Source organism: Antechinus flavipes, chromosome 1 (assembly GCF_016432865.1).
Source record: "Antechinus flavipes isolate AdamAnt ecotype Samford, QLD, Australia chromosome 1, AdamAnt_v2, whole genome shotgun sequence".
Taxonomy (NCBI): domain Eukaryota; kingdom Metazoa; phylum Chordata; class Mammalia; order Dasyuromorphia; family Dasyuridae; genus Antechinus; species Antechinus flavipes.
In genome coordinates this window covers 530,855,475-530,880,467 of record NC_067398.1, presented here as the reverse complement: position 1 = coordinate 530,880,467, position 24,993 = coordinate 530,855,475, and the positions used below count along the sequence as shown (strand labels likewise).

The window sequence follows — 24,993 nt, the reverse complement described above, 5'->3', positions numbered from 1 at the left end:
ATCTAAATGATATAAATATAAATTAAGTGGAAAAAAGAACAAGAACTTGGATCAAATCACCACTTAGAGGATTTTACCTTGACATTTTCGATTCCTACATTACCGTTTCTAGGAAACTATTAGTAACAATCACATCTTTGACTGACCATTTTGGCACATAACTATTCTAGAGCTAAGCTTCTGGGAACATCCTTAAGCAAAAGCAACATGTTCTTCAAATGAATTTTCACAAGGGCAGTTCTATGTACAATTATGCAATCTTGTTTGTAAAAACATATCACTGGCATAAATCTGTAGGAAAATCATCTGGCATTAAAAAATGTGTATTTCAGAATCACAAATGTTGTTATGAAAAAGGATAATCCATGTGAAGAACAAAAGCCCAATTTTTTTCTTTCTAACCTGTAAAGGTATGTATCTACAACATATAAATTATTCCAAGGAAAATTGCATTAACTACTAAAAATAATTTTTTCTAAAAGATTATATGAAGATCAAATTGTAAACTTGGGGGTAACTGAAATTTAACTGAATTTAAAAAGAATTATTTATTAAAGAGAGCTTAACTTTTCATTTTCAAAAGCTTTTCTTAATTTCTTGCTTCTAACCACTAATAAACAATGGATGCTATTATCCTTTCGATATATTACTAATCAGGTTGAGTACTAAGTGAAATACTTTTCCAAGGAAGCCCATAACCCAGCTTTAAGTTCAGTACCTTTGAAATGGAATTATTTCACATTAACTGTGTGCTATGTAATTATTTTACTGCAGAAGCACCTTAAGCAGAGTATTATTATAGGCTGAAAGTGTTAATTTAATTTTCCAATGTGCTCAATTTGCTAATGAGCGCATTGTTTAGTATGGTCATTGAATGAGTAAAAAGAAAAATCAAAGTATTTGGGCAGATATGTATTGTCCAAGCTCTTATCTATCTGCAGCTCATCTTCCAGAGAGAGAGATGACGTGCTTACATAAACAAGGAAAAAATAGTCATATTTAAAGACAATATGAATTTGATGTTTTCTCACTTAAGAAATTGGAAGATCTAACTTCATCTTTAACCTTGACTCATATTTAAAGAAGAAAATGGTCATATTTCTGAGTAACTTTATTTGTGATCTACACCTAATTAAATCACATTATACATTAATGATATGTGAAAAGTTGTTTCTTACTACACTCAATCTCTGAAAACCCTGCTTACCTCCAAGGGGAAAAAGTTCTTCTAAAGAAGATTTTTAAAAAAATTATATTATAAAAATTTTTAAAGATTAGATTAAAATCTAAATTGTTTTATAGTCCTCATATTTCAGGGAGTTTTATTATATAGGAGCAGCTTTTAAGATCAGGACAAAAAAAAAAACCCTGAAAAATTACATTCATATGTGAACATGTATAAATTAAGTTTTCTTGCTCATTTAAACTGGAAAAAGTCACAGGATAGATGGTAGATGAATTTCTTCTCTCTCAAAACCCTCTTTTCCAAAGTATCATTATGTTTTAAGTATGTCAATTAAGGCCTTCTGCATTTGTCCAGGATAAAATTAACCAATATAACTGACTTAATAGACATAATAGATAGGAATCAAGCAAAATCCTGTTAAAAACTCATCTTTCATAAGTTCAATGAAAAAATAAACAACTTCAATGTTGGAAATGCCCATAAAGCCATCAATATTCATTAATATTCCTTAAGTAGTGCCATACATTGTTTCAAAAGAAAGTGCATAAAAATAGAACCTGTACTACTCAAGGGCAATTACAATTATCCAAAACAAACTGGCGTCAGGTTTAACACTGACATTCATTGGAATCCTCCGGATTTATATAAATCCACTACCACAAGATTATTTCAGGTTTTTTAAAAAACCAAACTTTTCCCCAAAAAATATACAATACACAAAGCAGTTTGGAAAAAAGTAATATTATTTAACATTTTCTGACTTAAATATTTCCACATAACAAAAGGTATTTTCAGATCACCAACTATATTACTTATATACATATGTCAAAAGTTAACAAAAAAATCAAAAGATGCCCTATCAAAATAACAGTGAAATGTCTCTTCCTTCAATGACTTGAAATGATCTTGTCTCTTAGTATACACACAGCCCACATAATATTTACAATCAAACAAATGTATTTCTGAAACGAAGGTAGTAATGTGGGCATATAAAAGCAATTATTTGGGGGGGAAATAAAATAAAACCCAGCTTTATATTACATTATAATAAAATGAATATTCATTTATTAACAAAATGAATACAATACTGATCTAGAAGTGCTCATGTGAAAAGTTGAAAACTTTGATGAACTCTCTATAATTGGGACTAGTACTATATTTACAAAATATACTGTTCAGCCACATAGAGGCCCATATATCTGTATATATACATACATATTTATATATAGAACATATAAATAATCTCAAAAGAACAAACTAAAATGAAGCAAAGAATTTTCCATCTTTGGAATGTTGAAAGGATGACTTGCACTAGACTCCAGTATAAGGTTTGAATTTGGTTATGGACATATTTATGTGGCACCTTTCAGAAAAAAATTAAGCAGTTTGCTTAGGCAGTTTCAATGAAATAAAAAAAATACATTTGTTTACACACAAAGGAAAAATACTGGTGCATTTATGGATTCTTATAACTCACAGCAGAAACATACTATCTTTTGGGGTATCCTGAGCTACAGGAGCTTCAGTGCTAAGAGTCTAGTTAAATAGGGTAGGTATCTCCTGCCTTCAAAATATGGCTTGTGCTTTCTGCAATAATCCAACTCAAGGAGCTGAATATGTATTTATGCAGTATATGTACCAATACTAATAATTCTGTTTGCACATCTTAGTTTTGACTTGTACTTTAGATTTACCCTTTGCACTCTACTTTCTATTTTCATGCCCCAGATATTGTATGCTAACTAATGATTAGTTACTTTTATTTGAGAGAGAAGTGGTCCAGCCATCTCTCAGGATATCAGTTTAATTAATTTACCATAACAGAAAAGTCATTTATCACCACTAGCCAAAATATACAGAAAGAAAGTTAAGTGCGGGGAAAAAACTTCACTGTGCATTGTACATTTTTTTCCTGTACTTCATGCTCTTATCTTATTTTTATTATTAAGCTAGGTTTCTTATAACAGAAAGTGTTAAGTATCAATTCCTCATACTTTCCACTTATTGGCAATCTGCTAATACAATGAAATCACACACTAATGATAAGATCCAGTGAAAGTTTTTTTTTTTTTTTAAACAAGATATATTGGCTGTGGATTAGAAGATGAAACTGCCTGTTGCATTACCTGAGTTCGTTGATTTGTTGATCAATGAGCACAAAACAGTTTACCTTTTTCTATTTTCTTCTATCAGCTTATGAAAGACAATGATTCTTTTAAATTATGTTTGATAACTAAAAACCACATATTTTGTTAACATTTTCAACACTTGAAACTCCAAACAAAAAATCCAAATGCTTTTTCTTTTTTCAAAATTTAACTTCAGAAATTTTGTTCTTGAAAGCATTATTTAAATTATCATCGAAAAACGTTGGTTAGGCTCTGCCATTCATTTGCTGTTTCTTGACCAACCTCTTCCAAATGGAGTACACGATGGAGATCTTCTCCTTCTTGTTCTTGATGACTAGATGATTCCTGCAAAGTACCTATAAGAGAAGGAAAAAAAAAAAAACAACTTTCACTGGATCTTATCATTAGGGTATGATTGTTTGCTTGCATTTTTGTTTTTCTTCCCAGGTTATTTTTACCTTCTTTCTAAATCCTATTTTTCTTGTGCAGCAAGATAACTGTATAAATATGTATACATATATTGTATTTAATATATATTTTGACATATTTAACATGTACTGGACCACCTGCCATCTAGGAAAGAGGGGAGAGGGAAGGAGGGGAAAAGTTGAAACAGAAGTTTTTGCAAGGGTCAATGTTGAAAAATTACCCATGCATATGTTTTGTCTTTTTTTTTTTAATATTTTATTTTATTTTATTTTATTTAATAATAACTTTATATTGACAGAATCCATGCCAGGGTAATTTTTTTTACAACATTATCCCTTGCACTTGCTTCTATTCCGATTTTTTCCTCTCCTTCCCTCTACCCCCTCCCCTAGATGGCAAGCAGTCCTATATATGTTAGATATGTTGCAGTACATCCTAGATACAATATATGTTTGCAGAACCGAACAGTTCTCTTGTTGCACAGGGAGAATTGGATTCAGAAGGTAAAAATAATCCGGGAAGAAAAACAAAAATGCAAATAGTTCATATTCGTTTCCCAGTGTTCTTTCTTTGGGTGTAGCTGCTTCTGTCCATCATTGATCAATTGAAACTCAGTTAGGTCTCTTTGTCAAAGAAATCCACTTCCATCAGAATACATCCTCATATAGTACCGTTGTCGAAGTATATAATGATCTCCTGGTTCTGCTCATTTCACTTAGCATCAGTTCATGTAAGTGTCTCCAAGCCTCTCTGTACTCATCCTGCTGGTCATTCCTTATGACAGAACAATAATGTTCCATAACATTCATATACCACAATTTACTCAACCATTCTCCAATTGATGGGCATCCATTCAATTTTGCATATGTTTTGTCAATAAAAGGCTATAATTTAAAAAAAAAGTGAAAATAATATGCTCTGATCTGCATTCAACTTCCATAGTTCTTTCTCTGGATATGGAAAGCATTTTCCATCATAAGTTTTTTGGAATTGCCTGAGATCACTGTATTACTGTAAACAACTAAATCTATCAAATTTGATTATCTCACAATGCTGCCATTATTGTGTACAATGTTCTCCTGATTGTACTCGTTTCACTCACTATCAGTTTATATAGGTCTTTCCAAAACTTATTCTTATACTTAAAATATGCTATAGCAGGAATTAAAAAGAAAAAGACTCAAGTATTGTTGAAGGATCAGATCTGAGCATAACTGGAAGAGAAACCTTGCATTCAAGTCCTGATTCCAAACACATCCCAGATGTGTGATCATAAATAAGTCATTTAGTCCCTCAGTAACAGCCAAGAAAATTTATTATTAAAACTATCAATTTTAGATGAGCTATCAATTTGCATCAAGTGAAAGAGTTTTTACACCAGAAATTCTTTTTACCAATGAAAACACAAGTATTACTGCCCCCAAATTTTCCTAATGATCACAATCTACCTCTAGGTTCCAAATAAAACTCAAAGCGCTTAAGCTCCTAAATAGAACTTTGTGAAACAGTGGGACAAGTTGCTTAATACAGAAGAATATTAAGGTACATAATTTAAGGTACATAAGGGACAAATGGGAAGATCACAGCTCCTGTTTCAAGTATCAGATCCTGAAGCAAAGTGCTCTCACCATGTACCATGGGCATGCCTTCTTTCATAGGTTGCAAAGGTACTCCCAGATAGTAATACAGTTAAAGTCTATCTTTTTTTTTCCAACAGTAAGCAATGCAACCTTATTTTCTCTCTTAAGTAATCAGAAAAGATTTGCTTCCAGCTAGATGCAGTAGGAAAGAACCCAGATTCAAAGAAGATGCATTCAAATCCTAGCTTTGAAGTTTATTCCATGAGCTTGGGAAATCACTTGCCATTGCTGGGCCACAGCTTCTTTAATTGTAAAATGAAAGGGACAGGCTAGAGGATGTCTAAGAGGTTATTTCCAATTCTAAATTTATGATCTATGATCTAAATTTAAGACGTGTTCTATGGTTGCTGGTCCTAAAATGGATAGAAGTGAATACAAAAATACTCACTACGTGAAAATTTTGGAATCATTTTGGCCTCAGCATTTTCTTCCATTGGAGCATATCAATCCACTCACTTAAGAAAAAATTAAAATAATAATACTTACCAGTATAGCTATGTGCTCGTTTCATATGGAGTTTCATATTGCTTTTCTGTGTAAAGCCCATTGCACAATAATCACATTTATAAGGTCTTTCTCCTGTGTGCTTTTTCATATGTACCTGAAGTGCACTCTTCTGATTAAATGCCTTTTCACAGAGCGTACAATGAAATGGACGTTCTCCTAAGAAAAGGAAAAACATTAAAAAAAAATTTCCTATATCAGAATCCATTAGACAATAGACACACTCTACTGGGCTTATATCCCAAAAAGATAATAAAAAAGGGAAAAGAACCCACATGTGCAGAAATGTTTGTGGCAGCCTTTTTCATAGTGGCATGAAACTGGAAACTGAGTGGATGCCCGTCAGATGGCGAATGGCTAAACAAATTATGATATATGAATGTTTTGGAATATCATTGTTCTATAAGAAATGATCAGGAAGATGCTTTTAGAGAGGTCTGGAACTTACATGAACTGATACTAAGTGAAGTAGTAGAATCAAGACAATATTGTACACAGCAACAATAAGATTATGAGATGATCAACAGTGATGGACTTGGCTCTTTTCAACAATGAGATGATTCAAATCAGTTCCAATGGACTTGTGATGGAGAGAGCCATTTGCACCCAGAGAGAAAAATGGGGACTGAATATGGATCACAACATATCATTTTCATCATTTTTGTTGTTTGCTTGCTTTTTTTTTCCCTCATTTTTCCCCTTGTTGAGCTGATTTTTTTGTGTGCGACACGGTAGTTGTATAGAAGAATTTTAACATGTCTAACATATATTGGGTTACTTGTTATCTAAGGGAGGAGGATGGAGGGAAAGGAAGGAGAAAAATTTGGAACAAAAGGTTTTTGTAAGGGTGAATGTTAAAAACTATCTTTGCATGTATTTTGAAAATAAAAAAGCTATCATTTTAAAAAAAGAAAGAAAATAAGACACACTGGAAAACAAGTCTTTTTTTTTTTTTTAAGTAGAGATGCTATTTTTTAATATAATGCCCACTAATGATCCTATCACTAAGACAATCTATACTTGTTTTATCCCAGTTAATCCATACTGAAAGAGCATAAAAATTTAATAGATACTTGTTTCAAGTCCCAGTAATTCAGTGTAAACTCTAGTTTTCTATTTCCTGTCACATCTACCACAAAATTCAGTATGAAATTTAGAAGGTATTCAATAAATACCTCTTGTTCAGTTTAAAACATCTCTAGAAACACCCGACTGGACAGGTAGGGCAAAATAAGATTACAAAGAACATTTCAGCCCATGGAGTTCAGATTTTATTCAAGAGTCTAACTGATAGAAATTAAAATCCTGATGGGACAGTGCCAGTGCAAAGGTAGGACCAGCTGAATAAAATATTTTATAGCTAGATGTGAGAACCTGAAAAATCACTAGGTAGTGAGGATAAGGAAGAAAGGAAATCAAAGTTCACTCCAAGATTCTGAGTTTGGGTTACTAGGAGAATATTGGGACTATCAAATGAAAAAGGAAAATTGAGAGAAAACATGATGGATTGATGATGGATTAAATTTTGGTGACACTGAGGTCAAGAAAAAAAATCTAGATAAAAGATATACAGCATGCAAATGGAAATGTGGGGTTGAATATATAGATTTAGGAATCATCCACATTCATTAGGACAAATTTAACAAAGCAAATGGTATAGAAAGGGAGGTTGGCCAAGAACAGCTCTAACTTTCACAATAGAAATAAGAGAAATGAATAAAGGATACAGAGAAGAAATAATCGGAAATAGGAGAACTAAGAGCAGTATCATAGAAAACAAGAAAGGAGAGAATTATAAGACAGGATACAAAAAGTTTTTTAAAAGTAATGAATTAAAACTACATTCTTATGCTACTTAAAATCTTCATAGTATTTTCATGCAAATTCTACATATTTATTTCTACAAATAAAATAATACTTAAAATGGTTTCTAGTACTTCATCAAGCTTTCTTGTAATTCAGCTAAAAACTCTGTTTCTATAAATTATTTCACAGCACTCTGGAATAATTCACTTGTTTAAAAGAAAGCTAATATTTTTTTAATAATTATATTACCCATTTCATTCAGAAATAGATTTGAAATCCCAGGACAAAAAAATCTTCATATGTTTATGGATTTCAACTTAATGAATAAAATCATAGTTAGGACTATTTTTAAATCTGTTTCATGATAATATGCAAATGTATAAAATACAGTTAACAATCCCAATCACTGATTCCTCAAAAGTACTATTTCTTGGTGAGTTCAAATACATTTTTGTTTTAAATGACTATTAACTAAATTATAAAATTAACCATTTCCTCTAAAAACAGTTCTCTAAAAGAGGTTCACTTTCAAGACATTTATTTACTAATAATGCAGATCAATACACAAAAACTAAGAACAATTGTACATACTTTTATATTGCTTATTTCTATACATTTTCCAAAATAGGCTACAAATATTATTGGTTTAAAAAAAAGTTAAGAAACAAGGCTACCTTTTCAGGCATATTTATGGCATTCTTTATTTCTGTCATTTATTCACCAAATTAGGCAATTATAGGCACTGCTTTAAGGCGGAAAGCCACAGATATAAACTACATTCAATACTAATTATAGAACTATGTATTTTGTTGAAAGGATAAAAATAATTTTGCTTCAAATAATTTCTTAGTTTGACTCTTTTATATTATACTATTTTCCACTTGGCCTTTACCTTCACATTTTCTATAAATGGCAGATAATATAACATTCTACCAATATGGAAATTCATCTATGTGGAATTTGTTTTAAATTACTATTAATAAATGACTTGGAAAATAGTCAAGAAACACAAAGTATGCAAAAAAAGATTTCTGAATTAGCAAATAAAAAGTTAAATCCAAAGCAATTTTCAACAAAATTAAGATCATGGATATTATGTGAGAATTGATGGATAAGTCAACTTTTAAGTTTACTGGGAGTTGTTAAGCTTTACTGTTAAGATTACTGGGAGTGTGAAGCTAAAAAACTAACATAGTCCTGCCTCAGAAAATTTATATTCTTAGAAGCAGAATGGGCAATAGTGTACAAAATAAACCAAAAAACACAAAGTAAGAGAAAGACAAGGTTTTATTCTTCTCTATGACTACAATCTCCTTTTCTCTTTCTTCCTCCCTGCCCTGTTTGACTTCATCATAGTCTTTGGGTCTTCATTTATTCTTGATTTCTTGTTCTAGATTCTTCAATAATGCATTTCCTGTTTCTGCCTATCTCCTTTCATGGCTTGTCTACATTCTGTAAATCTTTAAATGAGAATGTTGTGAAAATTCTGTCCTAGGCTATCATCTATCCTCTCTCTCCTGAAAAACTCATTTATTCCCATACATGCATTTATCAGTTCTAGATCTATTAACTCATCTTTGTATTTTTTTTTTCCAGAGCTTAATATTATCTCTATCCAGGTAGTCAGCTGGCATTTCACAAAAACTGAATTTAAATAGAATTTTTTTTCCACTTATCTTGTCCTATTCCCCAAATTTTCTTTGAGTGTCACTGTCATCTTTCTAGTCACCATTGCTTGTAATCTTGTGGTTATCTTTAATCTTTTTAGTGAGTCCCACACATCCAATCAGTGGCCAAATCCTCTCATTTTTATCTCAGTAATATCTCTTCAGCATGCAATTCCTCCTCTCCATTTCCAATGAAACCATCCTATTATATAGGCTTTCCAATCTTATCAACCAGATTATTGTGATAGCCCTCTAATAGTACTTCCTTACTCTAGTCTATCCTAGATTCAATCTACCCTCTACCCCATGGTGTCAAATATATGTTGAGAGGGTAAGTTCACAACATTCTGGAATAAGGCTAGAACTAGATTAAAAAGTAACTGGGAAATATGCAACAAAAGAAATAAAAACAAAATAGAACAGATGTTAATAATCTGTGTTTTCTTTTAGAAATTAATAATAATGTGGTTTTCACTAAAGTGTACATAAGGTCCCTGTGGGACACATTAATAATGTGGTTTTCACCAAAATTTATATTCTACTGGAAAGATATTGAAATATATATGTGATATTGTATATTTGATAATCACTTCCAATGATTCAGATCACAATTTTCCATGCCTACCTATCCTGTAAGACTCTTGTCTATTTTTTAATGTCTCCAGCTTATTACAGGGACCCTACCCGATGTGCTCTTTACTTGAGTCTTGAAGAAGCTAAAGATTTTGAAGGACAACTAGGTGGCACAGTGGAAAGAGCACCAGCCCTGAAGTCAGGAGGACCTGATTTCAAATCTGGCATCAAACACTTAATATGTTCTAGCTGTGTGACCCTGGGAAAGTCATTTAATCCCAATTGCCTGGGGGGAAAGAGGGAGGAGAAGCTAAGAATTTTGACTTAGAAGTGAGGGAAAGTGTACTCCATATATACAATTTGCAAGTAGGCAGGAGACTAATTTCTGAGTTTAAAGACTACAATTAGTTAAATTTCATTGAAATAGGGTGGATGTGAAAGAGAATAATATACAACAAGCCTGAAGATTTTACAGAGTTTAAAATGCCAAGAAAAGGGGTATGCTTTTATTCTAATTGTAAAGGGGAATCACTAACTTTTCTGAAACATTGGAATGACACAGCCACTCTTATACATGAGATTGCTTTAGCTGCTAAGTGGAAAATGTCTTGGCCCAGAGACAGACTGGAAGCCAAGAGTCTATTTAAGAAGCTACCATAACAGTGATAATGAGAGGGAAAGAGGAGCTGAAAAAGAGTGATGATTATGTGAGAGAGGAGAAGTACATAGATATGATAGATATTAGGAATGGGAAGAGGTAGAAGTAGACTATAGTTAAGATTATGAACCAAATTGAAGTGCCTTTAATAGAAAAAAAAATTTACAGAGTGGAGTTAAGAGGAATTTTCCCCAATTCCATGAAATAAATGACCGATGCCTCATCAAATCTCTCAAGCTTCTCTGTTTAATCTCTCATATATTCTTCATGTTAATTTGTATTACAGTTATTTGTGTGATCTATCTTTGTATAACTCCTGGAAGGGATTATATTTTATTTATTTTTATCTCTAGTAGCTTCTATATCCTAAGTACAAAAAACAACAAATACTTGAATTAAATCAATTAATTGTAAAACCTTAAGAGTGTGTGTTATGTGCATGTAGGTGTAGACTCTAAATGCTAGATTCCATTACCAATATTAGCTATTTCAGTTTTGTCTCTTGAAAAAGATTCTATATAATTACAAAAATAAAACATTCATCATGCCTATTTCTTTGGAAATACTTCTTTAACATTACAATTATCTAAAATGCTATTTTACCCAAGATCTTATAAATGACAACATTAAGTTTACTAATAATGTAGTTATCACTTATAATTTGTGAAGTACAATGTAAAAAGAAAAAAAAAAAGACCACACACAAATTTTAAATTTAATATAAACACCTGAATATATTTTATGATTTAAAAATTTATATATAACTACTATTGTAAGTATTCCTGTATTCTAATATCATTAGCAGTATCTTAAGCCTTTATATGTACCTTGGAAACAAATTATTTAAATTAAAATCACAGAGATACTATTAAACTGTAGTAAATTATATTATTCAAAAGTTATTTTCTCTTTCCCCATTTTCCAAAGTCAATATAAAAACAAATTAAGCAAATAACTACAATTTTGAAGCTAAATGGCTAGGATATGAATATCAAAACCTTTGACTTTATGAAGTCATATAAAAGAACAAATTCATTAGGTAATGGGTGAAATTAATTTCCCCTTATACATTAAATACATCTATTAGAGGTTACATGTTAAATGAATATTTACACTTTGAATCTTGTTTTTCCAATGACTAACAACTTAATTTCGGGGATCATTAAAATAAAAGGGCATCACTCTGTAATCATTAATTACCTGTGTGAATTCGGCTATGTCTTTCTAGTTGACTTGGTTTAGCAAATGCCTTTTCACAAGTGTCACATTTAAATACTCTTGGCTTCTGAGAACTTAAAGAAGGACCTGCTTGATGTGTCTGCATATGCTCCTGTTCAATAAACAAAAGAATGAATTTTTTGAGACCTTTATGGGAAGATATAAATTTGGAATGGCATGGGAGAAAAAACAGTGGTCCCTCTCCCTCCCCAAAAACAACAACAAAAAATCCCAATGTAGTGAGGATAATGAAAGTAATTGTTGTCTTTTATTAATTCTTTATTTTGTTCTATTTATCAGGTTGCTTAAACCTAGAGAATTCTGATGCTCAGAGGTCATCTAGTCCAACCTTATCACTTGTCACAGGGCCCAGAGATGAACAGACTTGCACAGTCAGCTATCTGCCAATTTATGAGACTCCTTACAAATACAGAATCTGAAAACTGAATGACATCTAAAAAAGTTGGTATAGTCAGTATTCAGTATAACACCTTTGTTTTATACATCAAGAAGATATGACAGATTGAGGTTAAATCATTTACCCAATTAATCACAAAGATAGGGTTAATAACAACAACTTAGTTTATGGATTCTCAATTTATTCTTTTTGTAATATATATTCAAGGTTGACTACTACATATTTCTTAATATTTTTGCTGGTTCAAGTGAGTGAAAATGGTCTTCTTCTCCTCAAACTTTCTAGACCACTCTGTGTGCACTTTTCTTTTGATCCAATCACGTCTCTCCATGAGTATACTTATCTGTATGGTGGCCTTCTTGTGCTTCTCAACTTCCACCTCACCACATAGGAAAATAGAAGCTCTCTGAAGGCAGGGCTTTCACTATTTTTTAAAATACTCTTTTTTGCCTGTACCCTGCAAAATTCTTTTGTAACTTGGGGGGACATGGGGAGAAGGGAAGGAGCAGGTAGATCTGTGATTTCATTAACGAACTCCTGGTATAGAAACTCCTTCCAACACAGATCAGCAAACTTCTAGAATTTGAAGTTTTACAGTGAGGCACTGAGAGGGCTAGAGACTTGTACATGGTCACACAGCTAGGATGTATCAGTAGCAAGATTTTTAAGCCAGATGTCATTGACTCCAAAGAAAATTCTATGATCTACAATGGCATCATCTATGTATCATGCACTTAACAAATGTTGAACTGAAGCACTGGAAACTGCTAAACAGAGAAAGCTTTGTGGAAGAAGTATGCCATACTTGGTATGTGTTGAATTTGAAGTAGAAATTGAATTGGATTCTGAATTATGGTTAAGATTTGAATAGATAGAAAGGTGAAGAGGATTTAAAGTGGTATGGCATGAACAAATGCTTCAAGTAAAGACTGAGCATAAAGTCTTTAACAGAACTGAGAGCTATGACTAGGCAGTGATGGAGAGACATCAGTAAGCTGTAACCAAACTCATATGATTAATAACAGAATTCTCTAGAAAACTGAAATAAAAATGGAAAATGCATTAAAAGCTCTCAGCTTTTGAAGCACTAAGATAGTGCAGTGATTAGAGCACTGGAATAGGAGTAAGGATGACTTAAGTTCAAATCCAGCCTCTGATATTTCCTAGCTGTATGACCTTTGGTAAGTCATATAACATATCTGCTTGAGTTTCCTCAACTGAAAATTGGGGATAATAATAATAATGATAATAATAATATCTCAACAGGGGTTGTGGTGAGGATCAAATAAGACATTTGCAAAGTGAAGGGCCCAGTACATGGTAGGTGCTTAAAAAATGCTCATTTTCTCCCTTATTCTCTCACTTCCAATATTCAACCATTTGCCAAGACATCACATCTAACTATATAATATCTCTGACATTTGTCCTGTTCTCTCTACCAACATAGCTATTACTTAATTCTACTTACCATGACTATTTCAAAAGCCTCCTAATAGGTCTCCTTCTGGTCTCTGAAATTCTTTACCCACCACCAAAATAATTTTACTTAGGTACAGATCTGATTAGTCATTACTCTATTCAAAATTTGCAGTGGCTCTTTTAAGCAATACCTTTAGAATAAAATATAACCTTGCTATTGTGGCATTTAAAACCCTCCAAAAGCTGGTGCCAACTTAACTTTCTAGACTTATTTCATAGGGAGCAAAAGCGAACTTTACCCTTCAAGCCTTTCTACATTTCAGCCAAACTATATTATTAGCTATTTTCCAAATTTAACATTCAATTTCCAACAGTCATGTCATGCCTCGGAATACATACCCTTTTCCTTTCTGTTCCTGCTTAGAATCCATTAGTTTCCTTCAAGGTGCCTTTAATGATTTCTTCCAATTAGTAGAGTTCTCTCCTTTAAATTACACACTTATCTCCTTAATTTAATGCAAACTCCTCCAGGGCATAGGTTCTTTTATTATTATCTTAGCAGTTGCTTTTGGTTGAACAATTCTCTCTTAATTGCCAAATCTGATAGGTTTTCTCTACAACCTTCCACACTATTAACCACCCCACCCTTGTTAGACACTCCTTTCTGGAAGTTTATGACACTGTCTTCTTTTGATTCTCCTCCTACCTAACTTACCTAGTCTAAGTTCTTAGACTTTTCTGCTGCCTCATCAATCTGGTCACAACTAAGTATGAGTGTGCCTCTAGACTCTGTCTTAGTTCTAATTCTTTTCTCTCTTCACATTCACATCCCTTAAGTTTATTATATTTCTATGTAGATAACTCCAAAATATACATATCTGGCCCTTGTATCTCTTTCCCCAGAGCTCCAGTCCAGTATGACCAATAGACTAATTTAAACGAACATTTCTAATTGGATGTCCCCAAAGATTCAATATCAATATCAACTTCTACTCTTTACTCTCCCTGTCCCTAGAGTTTTTTTCACATCTCTCCCCTTTTCTACTGTCATTTTACAACACCATTCATGACCTTATCACTTTTAACTTGGATTATTCCAACAGTCACTTAATTGGTCTTCTTGCCTCATGTTTCTCCTTTTTCCAATCTATCCTCCAAATAACAATCCAATATGACTTCCCTAGCATAAATATGTCCATGCCACTCCCCTATAAAGTTCACTAGGATAAAACAGAAATTACTGTTTGGTTTTTAAAGCTCTTCATATAATATCCCTAGCTTACAATTCAGTCTTTTTATATATTATTCATCTTCATGTACTCTATAGTTGAGCCAAACTGGTTTTCCTATTGTTCCTTACTTGCCACACTCCAGAATCTCCTAACTCCATTTATTTTGTACTAGTTGTTTCCTAATTCTAAAATCTATTTCCTCTTCACCCTGTCTCTTAAAAATCTACAGCATTCTTCAAAGCTGAAGTCACCTTTCATGTTTTACATGAAACCTTTCTTGATCACTCTAGTTTCTACTGCCCTTCTCCAAGTTTATTTATTTTGCATACAAAATGTATACGAACAGTTTCTCTTGATATAATGTGAGCTCCTTTGAGGACAAAGACTTTCATCTTAATCCTTCTATCTCCAATTTTATCCAATAGATAAAAATGAATTATCTCCAGTATGTATGTAGTGTGACTACTTTATGTAATGTCTGGGACATAAAAGGCACTTAATACTTGTGAGACACACACAGACACACACACTGCACTTAATACTCTCCAAATGCATTTCTATATGCAAAGTAAAACAGAAGAAAGATAACTATAAGTGAAATTTGTATCTATATGTAGTTTGCTACTTAAAACAAGTTATAATAAATTTCACATTACTTTCAAAGCTGTCTTGTATGTCTGTGTTTCCTTATATGACTCTTTCACTTCTGTTCACTTTCTTTTAAATGCTTCAATGACCCTTCCTCTTTTTTTTTTTTCCCCTCTTGGAAACATCCCTAGCCTTCTCCCCAAGAAATCCTCTGACCTATAACTTGAAAAAAATAAAAACAAATAAGCAGAGAAAAACAAAATAAACCCTTGTGATGGCCACATCTGAAAATGGTTAATACATATTTGGAGACTGCTTGACTGAAATAAATTTTGGCATGAATGTACAAATATCATTACAAGAGTAAAGGCAGAGGAGCCAGTTAAAAGGCTACTCTAGTAGTATAGGTAAGTTAACTAGGATACTTCTACTAGTAAAGAAAAGGAACACATGGATACAAGATACACTGTAGAAATGGACTTTAAAGATTGATTTGAAATGTGTGGTAAGGAAGATAGAGTGGGGTTAAAAATGAATAAATATGATGTTTTTAATCTGGAGAGATGGGAGAATTACAGTGCTATTAATCGAAGAAGGAAGCCAGATGAAAGAAATTCAGGGTAAGAGATGATAAATTTAGTTCTGGACATAAGAACTGGTGGGACCTCTGGTTGATGTTTTAGGAAGGCAACTGAAAATACTTCTGTGTGATACTTCTGAAGAAAAAGCCTGGAAGAGTAGTGACAGCTGAGTAATAACATATATCAGTACAATTCTTTGGAGCAGTGTCATGTACATATATTTTTGAGATACATATGCACTTAAAATCACAAATAGCAGATTTGAAAGATTATTTTGGCATCTAAACCTCTAGTATCTGAGGAACAGTATTTATTAAACCTCGTCATACACACTGTGCGAGGTATTATATATAGCCTTTAGGGAATTTATGTACCAAAGTTGCCCCAAACTAGGCTTGTTAGAAAAGATTCACAGAATTTTATAATTCAGAGTTATATTTCCTCATGTCACAACAAATAGAATTAAAATTGTTTCAACTTGATCAGATTATTTCTACTAAACATAAATAGACAAGGTTTTATAAAAATATTTGGAAAATTAAAAATTAATTTAACTTCAAGTTAATCATTTACCTTTATAAAACAATAATAATTTACATGCTGGTATATTGTGTTTTTACAAAGCACTTTATTATGTGTTTTCTCATTTAATTCTCATATAATTCAATAATTATAAATTTTCATTTAAGTTTCACAATCTTGTGAGACGGGGGCTATTATTTTCCCTATTTTAAGAAAGAAACTGAGATAAGGAGATAAGAGGCAAGATTCTAGGGGCCAGCACTGTTCAAAAAAAGAGTCCAAACAAACAAAAATAAAAAGTCTAACCTAAGAAATTCAAAAGAGCATCTTTAACTTGAATACTGATGCATGAATAACAATTTCTAAAAGTAAACAATGAGATTCAACAATGGCTTCTATAGAAAAAACAGAATGTTAAGATTTGTAAAGTCAAAGATAACAAACTATCTGACTATATTTAGTGCCAATTAACTTAAGGCCAGTAGCCATCAACTGTTCAAATATCAACAATAATAAATCAATCCACCAATAAAAAAGATGTTATTTTAGAAAGGAAAGCAATCTGGCATATCATTTTTTTTTTTTTTTTAGGCTAGTGAATTAAGATTAGCAGAGCTTATCAAAAGCTACCCACCAAAGTCTTGGGATACTTACTATGACAAACATATAAAGAAAAATTCCCTAGTAAGAACTACATTCTACCTTCTTTGTACATAATATATTTTCATTTTTATATTAAAAGTCATAAATAACTGACAGATAATTTTGCCACATTAAGCATTAAAAATGATTTTAAGTTACACCATTAAGTATATCAAAATTTAATTTTTTCACTGTTGTCTCTTCCTTGACCCTTAATGAAAAAGCCCCAAATCATTCTTATTTTGTTCTGAATTGCATATTACTGTTCCTGTGATGAAATGATCCTAAGAAGCAAAAGGGCAGACAAATCTCCAAAGGGTAAAAGAATAGAGTGTGCAAACCTTCCAGCCCCAAAGGAAAATGGAATTACACATGAAATGCATCTCCATGCCCCTTGACTATTTAGTTCAGATAAGGAGTGGGAAGGCCATAGGTAACAAACAATTGCCTAACTGAGATATCATTAACTTTTGGAGGCCTAAAATGGAAAGTGTCTTTTTTCACTAAGCATTGTGTTGGGAAGCAAAGAGTAGCATTTTAGTAGGGCTTAACCAGGAGTGAATGCGAGGTATGTCATAGAAAGACTAAACTTAGATGAATGGAAGACGCAGAAGAAAGGATCTTCCTAGGAGTTATCCCCTACCATCCTAATTGAAGGTTGTGGGAGAACTTATAAGGTTAAGAAATAGCAGAATCAATAACAAATAAGATCAGGGAAAATAAAGCTAGGTAGAAAAAAATAAGAATCTATGCAACCTTTCAAGTGATAACTCCTTTTACCTATCATTGTATCCCCAACACCATATGCTATTTTGTGCTTTACAATGCTTCACAGTAAAATCCCTATAAAAAACACGGCGGTATATGACATTTACTGGAGAACAGAAGAATTAAGAAGACTTTGCAGATGCTGCCAAAAGGAGACCTCAACTTCATTCCATCTACTGAACACAAACTTCCATTGCTGCTATTGTTGCCCCCAAGTCAAACCACCCAGAACCACTGTCATCATGTTTATTGATATCACCATTGATCATGAGCTCCAGAACTGGATTACTTTCAGGATATTTGCAGACAAGTTTCCAAAGACAGCCAAAAAACTTCTATGCTCTGAGAATCAATCCCTTTGTTTGCAAGGGCTCCTGCTTTTCTAGAATCACTGCAGAGTTTAATAACCAAGGTGATGACTTCATATGTTATAATGGCACTGGTATCAAGTCTATCCACAGGGGAGAAATGTTCTGATGAGAACTGCAATCTGAATCACATTGACTTTGCAATTTTCATACCCAACAGAAACAATTCCCAGTTTTTCATCTGTTGGTCAGCAAGCATGTAGTTTTGGCCAAGTTGAAAGAAAATTAAACAGTATGGAAGCCATGGAATGCTTCCATTCCCAGGATGGCAATACAGAAAGAAAATTACTATTGACTGAACAATTTTTCTGGTTTTTTTTTTTTTTTTTTTTTTTTGGGGGGGGGGGTCTGTTTTGTTTTTGGTCTTTCCCACTAACTCATTCCTGATTTGGGAAATACTTCCCTTTTTTGATTTGGGAAATAGCTAAGAAAAGCAGAGAATGCAATAGCATTGTAGTATAATTTAAAGGAAGCAAACGGTAAGTACCTTTGCCTTTTGATCCTTACAGGTGGAATGCTTTGCTTTCTACTTTCTTCACATGCATAGTATCCTCCCAGCCGGAGGATCATAAGGGCAAGAAGAATTCTAAATTTTTAAAAAATCAACCTCTGTATTTAAGCACAGTAGAGTTCACAGAAGGCTAAAATATCTATTATTTCTCACTTCCTTTCCCCTGTTCTCTATTTCCTGAGCCACCATACCAGTACTTCATGATTTCTTCATGAACTATTACAATAGTCAAATTGGTTTCCTTAGTTAGAATTCTCTCTAATCTACACACATTGCTGCCAAATCAACAAAACACATATTTCTCTCTTCTAATGCATACACTTCCCAGCTCAAGAAGCTACAGTCAATTGCTCCAGATTGCCTCTAAGATAAAATATAAACTGCCTTGTTTTGACATCTAAAGCCTGTGATGGTCTGGTTCTACCCAGTCTTCACAAACTTATTTCACATTACTGTCTCATGCATCTTATTGTAGCTAAACTAGCACTTGTTATTTCAGTAGAAGACATTCTTTTTCCCATCTTCATGTCTTTGAATCCTTTTTTTCCTGAAATGTTTTCCCTACTTGCCTCCACTATTTCGAATCTCTAATTCCCTTGAAGGTTCAATATAGACACCACTTCATATAAAAATTTTCCTGTTCTCTCTGAAGTGTTTGTTAGTACTCTTTCTCTCCCAAAAATTTATATATGCTATATGTTATATATGTTGTTATCTTGTAAATGCCCATGAAAATAAAGGGACTGTTTCTTTTGTCTTTGATTCCTATGTAGCTCTAATCTAGTGTCTTGAACACTAAATTTAAAATGTATACTGAAGTGTAATAAATAAATTTGAATCTCTTTGTTTTTGTACCAAGTCTGAGAGGATTATTGATTGTTATGCTGAAGAGCAAGTATTTTTCCTCTTCATAAACCCCTAGATCCAATTTCATGGTAGTATTAATTAAGAAAGGAGTGTATCTTTTAACCAATATTTTATAAAGTGAACTTGGGGGCCTTTTATAAAAATAGATTCTTCAAGCCAAAAAACACGATGATGGAATTAGGCAGTGTTGAGAATGGGAGCACAAAGCAGCACTCATTGAAGGATCAGATACCCATATTTATAATATGTGATACAACAATTACCCAATATATAGTTATATTCTTAAAAGATTCAAAGGTTCAATCAGAAAAAATTGGGGATCCAATATAGACTAATTTCACTAACAAATTATGTTTCCAGTAACATTTATTAAACCAGAAAAGCATAAGTATCTCTTAAATCTTTATAGAATTTATACTTTTGAGTGTTGACGATAATTATTTTTCAAAGCATTTGAGAAACCTTTGATTCCTTAGACCACTGATTTCTTCTAGTAGGGTTTAATAACATTTCTTTTCAGGAAAAGAAAGGATTTCCAAGTCCTAACAAAACCCATAACTGCTTATATCCAAAATCAATTATTTTGATAAAATAATGGCTGTTTAAAAGCCCAATAATTATGACATTTAACGATTCTAAAAGAAAAAATTACCTTGAGATGTGTTGCCCGTTTGAAGGCTTTACTACAGATGGGGCAAACATGGATTCTCTCTTTGCCATGAACTTCTTTGCTATGGTGCATTAACATGGTTACAGATGAGAAAGTGCGATTACATTCAAAACACTGGTGTACTCGACCTTCTTTATCAGATTGAGTGCTTTTATTCAGGTTTGGTGAAACATCAGTCACCTGGAAAAATAATTAAGAAAATTATTTTATATTTTTTAACAAAAATGTTTATTCCTTCTATATAAGTTGCATACAGGTCATTAAAAGCAATGACATGCATGACACTAATTCCTTACCACAATTTTTATATTTAAATCATTTTATTGACATATATAACAACAAAAACATCCATCCATACCTTAAACACTCATCCAAACTGCATGTTTTGTTGACCTACCAATTTTCACAAAAAACATGTATAAATTCAATTCAAAGTGTTCTTTAAAGAAATAAAGAACACATAGCTGAAAGAATATTCAATAATTGTGGTTAGACCATGCCACTATAATAAAAAAGGACATAGTAATACAATTAATTTACATATTTTATTATGACGTTAATCAAATTAAGAAGGGGTACTTAATAAAATTAGAATAGCAAGGGAAGTGATGAAAAGAAGCAGAGACAGAGGGCAAATAAGACTTCCTGACTTCAACCTATGTTATAAAGAGCAGTCATCAAAATCACGTGGTATTGGTTAAAAAATAGGAGCTAGATCAACGGACACATTGCATAAAGAAGAATCAAAAATAACAGAACTCAACAGCCCAGTAATTAATAAAACAGAAAACATAAATTGCCAAGGAAAAAACTTCTTGTTTGATTAAAACAACAACAACAATGAAAAGTGAAAATCAGTCTGGTAGAAAGTAGGCTTAGAATATTTTATATCACACTTGCAAATAGTTTTCAAAAGAATTGCAAGTATTCACAATCACATGAAAGAATGTTCTGAGTAAGAGAAGCGCAAATCAGAAAAATCCTGAGCCTTCACCTCACACCCTATAAATTAGGGAAAATGACCAAAAACAATAGTTAACGATAGAGGAGTTGTGATGGACACTATTGGTGGAACTGTGAAATGATATCACCATTTTGGAAAGTCATTTGGAATCAAAGAAATAAAGTGACTTAACATGTCCATACCCTTTGAACCAGAAACTATCGTTGAGTTCATCTTTCAAGGAAACCACTGATAAGAAAGAGTCTGTATACTCAACAATATTTATAGGGGAGTCTTTTGTGATAGCTAAGAATTGGAAACAAAGTCTATTCTCATCAACTGAAGAATGATAAAACAAACTGTGATCTATGAATGTAAAGAAATATTGCTAGGCTGTAAAGGAAAGATTCACATAATAAATATAGAAAATCAAGAAAAGAACTGTATGACCTGAGAGAATAATGAGCCAAGAAAATAATAAACATAAAAACTACAATAATGCAAATGGATAAAAAGCAATCAAAATCAAATCAAAGTGGATGCAACATATTATAAAAATCAAGAAGGACTAAAATGAAGAAAGATACTCCCAACCTACCCACCCCCTTTTATGGAGTTGCAAGTTTGACAAATATTATACATTACAAATGTTTTCAGATCTTTTCAAACTATTCATCAGTTGTACTGTTTTTCCTCTCTAAAAAACCACTATTTGTAATATGGAATGGCTTTACAGGAGGAATAGGGAAAGATATTTGGGATAACTATGAAAATTTAAGAAACAGGAGATACCAATAAAAGCTTATTTAAAAAAAAAAAAGAATCACTGGCCTTACCTGAAAACTCTGATTTTTTTTTAAAAAAGAATTTATCTGAAAATTCTGATTTTTTAAAAAATCATAAATGAAAACTGCCAAGAACCACTAGTACTAGAAGGCAAGGTAAAGATTGAATTCACTGATCAGCTCCTGAAATCATCCAAGAATGTTACAATCAAAACTGAAAGCAGAAAAAAAATACCAGAAGCATCCAAAAAGGTTTACTGTTTCTATACTAAAAAAATATAATCAATGGGGCAGCTAGGTGGTACAGTGGATAGAGCACCAGCCCTGAAGTCAGGAGGACCTGAGTTCAAATTTGACCTCAGAAACTTAACACTTGCTAGCTGTATGACCCTGGGCAAATCACTTAATCCCAACTGTCTCAGCCAAAAACCCCCCAAAGCACCCTCTATAATCAAAATCATATAAGACCTGGTAGCTTCTACTTAAAATGACAAGGTATCTTAAAATACTTTATTCCAAAAGGCAAAAGATAGAAGCTCATAACCTACAAAGCTAAGTATAATATTATTTGGAAAAATAAATCGACGACTTTAATGTAATAAGATGACTTTCAAACATTTTAAATAAAAAACCCAGTAGAGTACGAATCTCAACATAGAAACAGAAGAGTTGAGAGAAATTTAGATTAGTGTTTTTGTTTTGGCACTTTTGGAAGTGATGATAAAATGATGAAGTACTACCTTTCTTGGGAGAAAGAAGAAGCTAGAACTCCTTCAGAACTCATATCTTCAAAGGATATTGAGAAGATTAATTAATAAAAATAGAGGTCCTGGAGATAGAATGGTTCTCTTCTTTTTCTAAGGGCATTTGGGGGGAAAGAGAAGGGTAAAAGGAATATATTAGTGTCATAATAAGGAAGGTTGTCTCATTATTGGGGTATCTGAAGAAATATGCTTATGTGGAAGAAAGGGATGAGAAGAATTAAGTATCAAATATACCTAATTTATGAACAAACAGATACATGTAAACAGTTGATACAAAAATATATCAAACACAACATGGAAACGAGCAAATATAAAAGAGTTAAGAAACTAAACATTGATACCACTGATGTTACTACTACTCAAAAAAGTTTTAGAAAGACTATATTTTCCAATAGTAACTGCAATAAAGATGTGAATCAACTCCTATTTCTCATGGATGAGGTAAATTTTTATTGCCACTCTCCATATTTTTCAGATAACCATAAATCATTCCACCACAATATAAACATACACACATATAAACCCATATTTATGTCATTGAATTGAATTGAAAAATAAAATGCCACCAGTGTTCCATTGTCATTCTTCATCTATGGCATAACATTGCCTCAATTACAGGAATTTTGCAATCATGTTATTAATACATCTTGACCAAACATAAAAAGTTAGATCACAGTGCACATGTTTTCTACTCCTTTCCTAAGCTCCCTGAAGGGAAAGAGTAAATAAGGTTCAATTTGAAAAATTCAACAAAATACAAAGAAAAAATGAGACTTTTTGCACAAAATGATTTTATGGAGGGATATAATATAGAGAAATAAAGTATAACTTAAACTTGACTCTCCTAATAGTTAGCTCAGTTTTCTCACACTTAATCCTTAATTAATGTCCTCAATCTTTTTTTGTATTCTATTATACTGTTTTTACTGTTCACTTGCCTGGGTATATTGACATCTGCTTATTGCATTATGGTTCCTTGGAATCTCTGCTCCTGCTATTCTAACAAAAATTCCTGCCTTCTCAATTCATTCAACATGTACCTTATTGTTCCTCAATTTAAATGATACTTTGCACTCTTCTGAGCATTTCATATTAGTTAAAACATTGAGCGAAGGACTTTATATCCCACTGATACACCTAGGCCATTCCTCAATACCCCTCATACTCTAAAGTCCATGCCATATAAGGATGACAACAACGATGTTAATATTTGCATGGAATTCTTAAGATTTGCAAAGCCCTTTACATATTAGTTATCTCTGTTATCCCAATTCTGTGAGACAGGAGCTAATTCATATTTCCATTTTACAGAGGCTATTGTTCTGTCCTATTCTTGTGATCATTTTTGCTACTACTCTTCTAATTTCCTCAATGACTTTTAACTTAGCCCATGGTAGTTATTCCAGATTGCTTTAATATTCATTTCAATATGAATTGCCTCCAATAGTCAAATAATTCCATGTCCTCCTTAACTAGTTTAAATAAAATCTGTTCTCTATCTTACCTTCAACTATATACTGTTCAAATAGTCCCATTTTTTAAAAAGAACTATGTGACTTCAACTATATACTGTTCAAATAGTCCCATTTTTTAAAAAAAGAACTATGTGACTTAATAATCTCAAATTCTGAAACTCAATTCTCTGATCAGAACACTTTAATCCTTCCTCTGGGTCACCTAAATCATAGCAAAGCAGAAATATATTTTTAAAAAAATTCTTTTCTATGCTGATGATATTTTTTATTACTTTCAAGCAGGAATTAAACTTGGCTGCCAAATTTTTACAACTAAAAACTCTGTATGAAGCAGATATTTAAAATTTAAATAAATAGTTCTAAAAAGCCTTGAGGCAGCTAAATGGATGGAGTGTCAGCCTTAGAGTCAAGTAAGACTTCTCTTTATGAGTTCAAATCTGGCTCCACATTAGTTATGTGACTGAACAAATCACTTAACCCTGTTTGTTTCAGTTTCCTCAAGTGTAAAATGAGCTGGAGAAGGAAACAGCAAACCATTCCAGTATCTTTGGCAAGAAAATTTCCAAAGGGATTGTTGTACAACAACTAAATAACAACTAAACAACAACTAAACACCATGAACAAAAGACC

The 24,993-nt window shown here is 32.4% G+C and overlaps 1 protein-coding gene across 1 annotated transcript in view; it reads right to left on the bottom strand.

Moving 5' to 3' along the window:
- Nucleotides 1–1,911: 1,911 nt before the first annotated feature.
- Nucleotides 1,912–24,993, bottom strand: part of ZNF236 (zinc finger protein 236) — a 208,242-nt gene continuing 185,160 nt past the window's right edge. Inside the window, 4 exon segments of the mRNA XM_051970545.1 lie at nt 1,912–3,671; nt 5,871–6,047; nt 11,793–11,922; nt 20,379–20,576. Coding sequence (XP_051826505.1) covers nt 3,544–3,671; nt 5,871–6,047; nt 11,793–11,922; nt 20,379–20,576 — 633 coding nt within the window. The 3' untranslated portion in view covers nt 1,912–3,543.